This window comes from Typha latifolia, chromosome 2, assembly GCF_019914945.1.
Source record: "Typha latifolia isolate L0001 chromosome 2, TyphaL0001v2, whole genome shotgun sequence".
In the NCBI taxonomy this organism is placed as follows: domain Eukaryota; kingdom Viridiplantae; phylum Streptophyta; class Magnoliopsida; order Poales; family Typhaceae; genus Typha; species Typha latifolia.
In genome coordinates, this window is record NC_133087.1 from 12261146 (window position 1) to 12270485 (window position 9340).

The 9340-nt window shown below is 42.3% G+C and overlaps 1 protein-coding gene across 1 annotated transcript; it reads right to left on the reverse strand.

Annotated features, from left to right (window-relative positions):
• Positions 1 to 3107: 3107 nt before the first annotated feature.
• LOC140781938 (E3 ubiquitin-protein ligase SINA-like 4) lies at positions 3108 to 3590 on the reverse strand. Its single transcript, XM_073128250.1, has one exon. The coding sequence runs from the start codon at positions 3588 to 3590 to the stop codon at positions 3108 to 3110; it is 483 nt and encodes a 160-aa protein (XP_072984351.1).
• Between the last annotated feature and the right edge of the window lie 5750 nt (positions 3591 to 9340).

The following is a 9340-nucleotide window of genomic DNA, read 5'->3' on the forward strand; positions in this document are numbered from 1 at the left end:
AACGCAATCGGGTGCGTTCAAATGCGGTCGGCGGAAATGTACTGTTTAGGGTTAATAATTGTCATTTTTGAATTGTTTGGTTAGCCTCTAAATGTGTGGATGGCAACCATGAAATCATTATTGATGAATTAAATTTTTTCCCTGCCTTCTTCGTCTTCTTCTCTCCCGTTCTCTCATTCCCCGACGACGCCGCTTCTAACCTTCCTCGACCGGCCAATCACTCTAGTCCCTTAGGGTGGCCCTCTCCTCTTCCTTCTTCTTCCAATTTATCCATCGCTTGCCCTATTCCTTCCATCACCCATAACCCTTCCACGACCACTTACTCATCGATGCCACCCCATTAACGTCGGTCCACCATCATCTAGGATCTTGTGCCTCCATCCATGGATCCTAAGACAGACTACCCGACGTTCATCCACTAATCGGACAATATCTCGAGATCCTAACATCCGATTTACCTGAAACTTAATTTGTTGGAAACTTTTTTTCGGGGCTACAACATACCAAAATATCACATCGATCCGACGACGACATATTTCGAGATCTATTTCCAAAGTTCTGTGTTAAATCCTGTCCAGATCTGAAAATCGGAATAGATCGAGCCTTTGGCCAAAAGGGGAGATCATATCAAGACCGGAGATCGTATCATCGTAACAATATTTGTTTGAAATTTTTACATAATAAACACTAAGACTTTCAAAATATTTTTATTATCACTACATTATTTACAATATCATAATTATCACATAATATTTTGTTCTCTAAGAAAGATTATTCTGTTAGTTAAATCAACCTAATTATGATTAAAATACAACTTAAATTTGAAAAAAAAGACTAATTTCTGCTTGTATAAATATTAAAAAATTATTTAAAAACTATCTAATATTACACCCAATACTATGGTACAACAAAAAATATCTTCTATGCGAGACAAACTATTAATAAATATTTTACATTCTAAACTTTAAAAGAGATTGTATTTTATATCATTTGTGCATTTGTTAACTTTAATAATAATCTATCTGGATTATTAGGATCATAATGATAGTTTTGAAACAGTAAAAAAGTTTACTGACAATTCTAATATTTTAAAAAATGTAATGATAATTATGATATTTTAAAAAATTTCAGTGGCAATTGTGTAAAAGCCATAATTTATTATTCCATCCTGTATTTTATATTTAATGCCTCGAAAATCTGTCCTCTTAATTTACTATATAAAAGAGTTAAATGACCTAATATCCTTAATTGGGTTTTTTTTAAGATGAAAATAAAAAATAAAAAAAGGAATCAATTTTTTTTAAATGTAATAAAAACACTTACGATTTTTTAATTGGGTTACATTCACACTCTATTATATGGATATTTACGTTTGACCTAGTATTTCTCTTCAAATACCTCAAAACTAAATTGTCCTTAGTTTTTTAATAGTCATTTACCATATTGATGACCTAAACTAATAATAGCAGCAAAATAATTTTAATACGATTGAATAAGTGTTTTAGGTTATAATAAATAAATAAGTCAAATAAGGAGTTTTTTTTATATTTTTTATTTTTAAAAGTGATAGAATATTTTTTTACTCCATTAGCTGTTGTTGTTATGTAATATTAACTCGTTATTATGTTATTGAGACATTAAAAGCAAATTGCCGGATCCATGTATTAGGGTGTCAACAATAATAATGTCAAAATTATGGTGTTGTTAATAAATTAATCTAATTTTAATATCAAATCAGAGGTATTGTAGGTATGTGGACTTTTAACTTTCAAAATAATAAATATTTTTAATTTTATTGTTTTTAGGTGAAAATTAAATCACAGGTGTTTTTAAGTTGTAAGCAAATATATTGGATAATAAATATCCGTATGGTAAAATGTGAAAGATAATATAAGAAAGTTATAAGGTAGTTTTTGTAATTTTGATAACCTAGTCCATCTCGAACTACGATTACAGTAAATTATAGAGACAGAAGATTAGTAAATTTTCGAGTAACAGTTTTTGACTTTCGGCGAGCAAGATTTCCGGTGCCAATCCTTCTCTCTTCTTGGTGGGTGTCAAGATGACACAAAGGGTGGCTGCCGGCGTCGTCAAGGACGACGACAAATCTTCGAAGGGCAGCTCTGCGGCTACTGGTTCTCCACTCTTCGTCGATTCGCCAAGCCCCGTTCTTGACGGAGGACACGACGAAGCCGTCAAGAAGGAAGAGGAGATCGCGGCTTCGCCGCGGCCGGCCCTCCGCGGATCCAAACGACCTCCTGAATCGGTCGAACCTCTCGAGTGGGGCCGCAGAAGGAAACGAAGTGGGCAGAGGAAGAGAGAGCTCGCTACAGGCAAAAGCGATGTCAAAGTTATCAGCCGTCAGAAAGAAGAAGGTCCTGCGCCGCAAAAGAGACGTCTGACGACGTCGGCACCGGAGGTACAAGCGGAGGAGGCTCATTCTTTGGAGCTGAAAGCTTACAGCTATGCCGTGAAGGCGGTGTACTTGTCGAAGGAGCCCCTGGCTAGAGAGCAGCAAGCTTTGCTGATGGCTTTCCGGCGTCTTCTGCACATATCGCCGGAGGAGCAGAGAGCGGAGCTTTTGCGGGTGATGATGTCTATCCAGAGGGAGCGTGTCTGTCATGAGTTGTTCGGCTGTTAGTTTTGTCAGGAGAGAAGCTGTTGTAGTTGTTAGCATTGATAGGTTTGGCATGATGTTCTGTTAAATTTTTAGTAAAGAATGTGTATAAGATTTCAATTTTTTAGTTTAATTCGCAAGAACTTCGATTTTGATGTATGAAAATTTCTTAAATTTTCAATATCTCATTTACCCCACTTATCAATATATATATATATATATATATAACTTACCATATAACTTACCATGAGAGGAACAAGCAAGTCGTGTTGAATCTTGTTGGTCGCAGAGGTGCAAAAAGGACCACCAGTGAGATAAGTACACAACTAAGCTATCATACTGGTACTACTTGACATATAAATATTTTTGCAGCAAGTTTCCCATACGATGAAGAGCATTTGCATCTACCACCAGAAGACAACAATTCAAGAAAGAGAATCAAAATTATCTTCCAAACAATTCATCAAGAGTTGTCGATGTAAAAGAAAGGTTATACATCATAAGATGTAATTTTACGTATGAGAATAGTGAGTGGCATTACGTCAGAATACAAGAAATTATTGGGAATCAAAAGAAAAGCATATTTGTTGTTGTCAAAATCCTTCCAATCCTTAAAATTCATTACAGAAGCCTTCAACTGAACAGAAGATTCGCGACCGAATGCCATAAGATCGTAGTAGAATTTCCACTTCAGATTTCCAGGCCGAAGGCACACTATGGAAAGGCAATTCCCCATGGTATCAGCACAATTGTTGAGGAGGAAGAGGTGGCCATCCTGTCCTAGAAGAGCTAGAAATGGCTCATATCGCTTTAAGTACAACTGAAAGGATTGTTCGTATCCAAATCTCTTGGCAGAACTCCTGTGTTCCCTAAGGAAGTGCCGCGACCACCATCCTGTGAAACCCTCATAGTTGCAGTCAGGGACAGGGCAGATTGATGGAGCATACAGGCATGTATCTTTGTGTTCATTCATTTGTGCATAACATAGAGTTCTTCCACACCCCCACTTAGCATATGAGCACAAAACTTTTATTGACTCAATGACCCTCTCAAGAGCAATATTGCGACTATAATTAGCTTCATGATGGCACTTGCGGCAATAATTTTGGAGCATGCACCAGCAGGAAGAGCATACTACATGACCACTTTCGCACTAGAAAATAAACATATCAGTCTGGAGTAGCGCAGGATTGCAGTACTCATAAAGATGCAATATTGGCATTTCAAATCATCATAAGAGAAATAGGAAGAAAAACTAGCACTCCTGAGTTTTATACAAAAATTGAATATGATAATAATGGAGTGTATCACTGGGAAGCATGCAATTTAGATCTAAGGCAGTTTGGCAATTTGGCCGCAATGTAATTAAAGAAATGCTTAATATGTTAACCTTGCTATAATAAAAGGAGTAGATGCAGATTATGATGTTGCTCAGATGTGTCTGGTGGAATTCTGAACAGAGCAAAGCTCATCGGAGGCTTGCCTCATGGGAAAAGTAAAAAGCTCTTGTTGGAAACTGAGACTTCATTAAAACTCACAAGGGCTTCACAAAAGGTGCCCACACCTTGCATCTATATTATACAGGAGTCAATGCTCCTCTTGCATAGTTTCCATGATTCTGCATCTCATCCTCACAAAGAAGAAAGAGGGTTCAACTTAGGAAGAACAAGTTATTTCATAAACATATGATGGATGAAAGTGAAGTTTGGGGATAGAATGACTCTTCATGTGTATCATCATTCATAAAGCCTGAGATGCTAATTGCCAATTATAGAACTCAGTGATCTTACCTATAATTCACATCCTTGCAGTTAAAACTTACTACTAGTAGCCATATGTTACATAGAATATGAAGAATCCCGGCTAGGAATTGACAATGCAAAGCATTTCTAATGCATCGTCCTTCTCAATACTGAACCAAGCATAACAAGAACTGGTAAGAGAAAAGGATCCATCTCCTCCATGCATCAGATTCATATATAATCATAAAAGACTATTGAATTGTATGGTTGTAAAGTATCTATGCAATCACGTTTAAAATCTTACTAAGACAGTTATCATGCACCAGCATCATGACGAGCACATCAGCCATAAATGCAACACCTGAGAACCTCATCTCTTCAAATACTGCCTAGTTTTGGGCGTCTAGGAAAACAGTGAGACTCACTCATGGCTTTCTATTACACTTCATTTTTTTGATAGTCCATATATCTGAACTCAGAAGAAGTGTAGACACATTAGGAATGATCCCTTTACGTCTTTCTCCAGGTTTTATCAACATAAAAAATAATGTAACAGTACAATTACTCCAGACTAACAGGATAACATCGATAGATTGTCTCAAGAGTATGTGCTCAGTGCACAACACAACAAGACAAGCAACCAAAATCAGCCCTTTCAGTGTATTGCAGAAAAAAAATTCTAAGACATGTTCAGCTCGCTTTGATTCCTTTTTAGATATTGAGTAATTTCTTTCAAATTACATATAAACTAGAAACTTTAGAGATATAAAATTTATAAGTCCAAGACTGCCCTTATTGAATACTTCTACACACTGGCTTCATAACATATTCAGCTGATTTAAGTCACCAATTACTCTAAGCTTAGAGTGTTAGGTAATATGTCGTTATGTCAGCATGATTTATGAAGATTAAAAAAAAATCCTCTTATATGATTGAATGAGATATAAAATATGACAAACTAGCTGAGGTATCAAGACAGTGATAAGGAAATGCATCAGTTTAAAAGAGCTAAAACCACTGGAAAAAGCTTGTCTTAGCATAAGGCAGAATAGATTCACTAATTGCCCAAAAGAGAAGTAATCAATAAACCTTTTATAGAGAAACAGGCTCACAAATGGGAAAATCTAAATTCCTAAATTGCTCTGTAGAATAAAAAGTATCACCATACTTACTTATTTCATCCTATACAAACATGACGCAGGTTACAAAAATCCTATCATACCAATAAGGTTAAGAAAGAAATTTAAATTTCTATGACTGATGAATCTATCGCACATAAATGCTTTTGTGGGACAAAATACTAAAGAATATTTCACCTCCACAGAAGTCTCTCCTAATATGTTCGTCATAAAGAAAAGGAAAATGAATAAAATCTCCCAGATAGAGAATATGCTAAACAGAACATCTTTAGAAGATCACCGAGAAGAAGCCAAATAATAAGAAAGCCAAACAGAAAACCCTATCAGCTACGAGCCTACAACCTCTCAAATATCAATCAAAACCCTGAGTTGCTCAATTCAATTCTTCCCAAGATAAACAAGACGCAATTCCAAAATCTCTCTTCCCAAATCTAATGATTACCAACTTAACCGTAAGATAACCAATAGAGAGGTAAGCCAATCAAACCTGATAACATGGCGGGAACAAGTGATCGGAACATTCTGAGCAATGAAGAACATCCCGGCCTATTCTAACGCTAATCCCGTCATCGTTCTCTTTCGGAGAGGACTCATCCATATGGTTCTTCTTCGTATTCTTCGATCCTCCGCTCCTCCTCCTCTTCGTCTCCTGCATCGTTCGTCCTCATCTCATCCTCTCCTCGTTCCTCGCGGGAGATCGTCGCCATGACATCGCAAGCCGATTGAGTCGGGGAAGAGCGGTGCTAGGTATCAGCTTTATGGGAGAGGCGGGTGCATACGTTTCCCGCGAGTTGGTGACTGGCTTTCTATATATATATATATATATATATATATATATATATATATATATATATTGTTTGATATAAAAGGAACTGCAAACAGTTACAGGTTGATCAACTTACACCCACTGCGGGTTGGTCAGAACCCAATAACCCACGGAGCTCCACAGGGAGCTCCACACCCGGCCTCAGTACCACCTGCCTAGACGACTTCTTACCCTGGTTTGCTGCCCAGTCAGCAACCTTGTTTGCTTCTCTCCTCGTGTGGGAGATTTTACACCTCTCAAGGTGGTCAAGGGCGGCCTAGCACTCATCTACCATGGACCTGATCCTCCACGGGCAGCCAGTTTCTTTTCGGAGTATCCTGGCCAGATCTAGGGAGTCTACCTCCACCTCGAGTCGATGGGCACCTTCTTCCCGAGCCAGCCTGAGGCCCAACCGGAGTCCCCAAGCCTCCGCCACTTGGGCAGAAAAAGCCGGACACGACTCTCCTACTAGCGCGACAAGCATCCCTGCATCTGTCCGGAGCACCGCCCCCGCCCTGCTCTGGTAGTTCCGTTGAGAGAACGCACCATCCGTATTGAGCTTGTACCACCCTTGCTCCGGCAATCTCCATTGCACTTGCCTATGGACCTGCTTAGTCGATATCGGGCTGACTGATTTGGCGTACTCTTCGGCTAGGAGAAGAGCGCGTCGCTCTACTGCTTGTGGCGGTTCCGCCTTCCGGCCAAACACCCTCCTATTACGTTGTTTCCAGATGCCCCATAATGTGGTGGCAATAACTTCTTTCACATAGTGCCTCTTAGCTCCGGAGTTGGCCCAGTCCTTTGTAATCCAGTCTAGGTTGATCCTCTCCTTGAGGTTCTGCGGGGGCGACATTCTTGCTCCGACCAGCTCCCAGACCTCGGTACTGAACCTGTGTGGATGCCACACAGCCCACAGAACTCTGGCTGACATATCTTTAGGTGGCTCAGCAGCTCTCTCGTGGGAATCCGATTCCAGAGCAACTTCCAGCAGAAGATTTGAATTCTGGGGGCGACCCTCAATTTCCACAGTTCCCTCCATCCTACCCATTCCTCCCGTGGCGATGGTTGAAGGAAAGAGTAGATCGAGCTCGTCTTGGCCTCTCCCTTTGGGTGAGGCCACCAGAACCAAACTATTAGTAGTTGTGGCATTACCTAAAGAGAGAGCCGCGACCTCAAAGGCCAGATCCCAACCGGCCTCCCGGATTAGTCTGGCCATCTGCCAGTTGGTTCCGTCAGCTAGGTCCGCAACCCGCAACTGATCATCTAGCAGACCTGGATGCATCTCCCGAGGCTGCCTGTTCCAAGGAATAGTCGAAGCCCATGGTTCCGAGGCTGACAAGGTGGAAGTACCATTAGCAATCCATTTTCTGAATCCCATCTTCATAGTGCTCGTAGCCTTAAAAAGTGCTCGCCAGAACTCGGACACGTTGGCTTGCTTCTTTATCTCCCATGGGTTCAGGCTACCATATTTTGCTACTAGCAGCCTAACCCATGGGACCTCAGCTTTGTTCAGCATCTTGGTCACAAGCTTACCAAACATCGCCATGCGAACCATTCTTAGCCGCCTAATCCCGAGCCCACCTTGTTTTGGAGCACTGGAGACAGCCTCCCAGTTGAGGAGGTGGAGACCTTTCCCACCTCTAGACTCCCAAAGAAAGGAGCGGGCCACTTTCTCAATGGCCTCCAGCGTAGCATCCGGCAGCCAGACCGCCCCCATCCAGTAGGTTGGGATGGCGAGCATGGCCGATTTAATCAAGGTGAGCCTGCCTGCCATGGATAGCAGACCCTTCTTCCACCCTGCCAACTTCTGCTTAACCCTGTCCACCAGTCATTGGTGCTCCTTGACCTTGATTCGTCCTCCTAAGATCATGGCCCCAAGGTATGTGAAAGGAAACTTCCCAACCGTCAGCCCTAGTTGTTCTTTCATCGATATGCCTACGTCCGGCCGCATCCATGATGGTAGGAACAGCTCCGACTTAGCTTGGTTAACCTTCTGATTGGATATGCAAGAGTACTGGTCCAAACAGCTAATCACCTCTGCAGCATTGCCCACCATCGCCTGCACCGTGATTAGGAGGTCATCTGCATACAGCAGGTGGGTGAGCTGGTTGCCCCCCATTTGCACCCTTGACAAGAGGCCTCTAGCTACCTTCTCATTCAACAGGCTCGAGAGCACCTGAGAGAGTAAAATGAAGAGGTAAGGTGATAGAGGATCTCCTTGCCTTAATCCGCGCTGAGGCTGAATCCACTGGGTCGGTTTGCCATTGACAAGGATGGCAAAGCTAGGGGAGGAGATGCATGCAGCGACCCACTTGCACCACCTGTCCGGGAACTTCATGCGCCGGAGAGTGCCAATGACTGCCTCCCAGCTTACTCTATCGTAGGCCTTCTCCATATCGAGCTTTACCATCATCAGCGGGGGACTTCGCTTTCCGACACACATGGAGTGGGCAACTTCCTGTGCAGCAATGATATTGTCAGAGATACAACGACCCGCTACAAATGCCACTTGCTCCGGACCAACCAGCTTTGGCAGCAGCCCCCTCATGCGATCCACCAGGATGCGGGCTATCACCTTATATATGACATTACATAAGGCAATCGGGCGATAATCCTTCACCTCCATGGGTTGGCTCTTCTTAGGGATGAGGGTTATGTAGGTCTGACCCCATAGGCGAGGCAGGGAGGCCTGGGAGAAGAAAAGGCTTACAGCCTCACAGATGGTGTCCCCCATAGCACCCCAGTAGCGCTTGTACACTTCTATGGGCAAGCCATCCGGCCCTGGCGCTTTCCCGCGGGGAAGGCTCCACACAGCAGCTTTGATTTCTTCCGGCGTGACCTGTCTGACAAGCATCTCCGCCTCCTCTGGTGTAATGCTCGGCAACTCCGGCCAGCCAACATTGCCCGAGCTAAGGGCATCCGGAGTGCACCAGAGAGAGCTGTACGCCTCCAGGAACCCTTTAGCGACCTCATCCGAGCTCTGCACCCAGCACCCATCAACCTTCTTGATGCCAACAATAAGGTTGCGCTTCTTCCT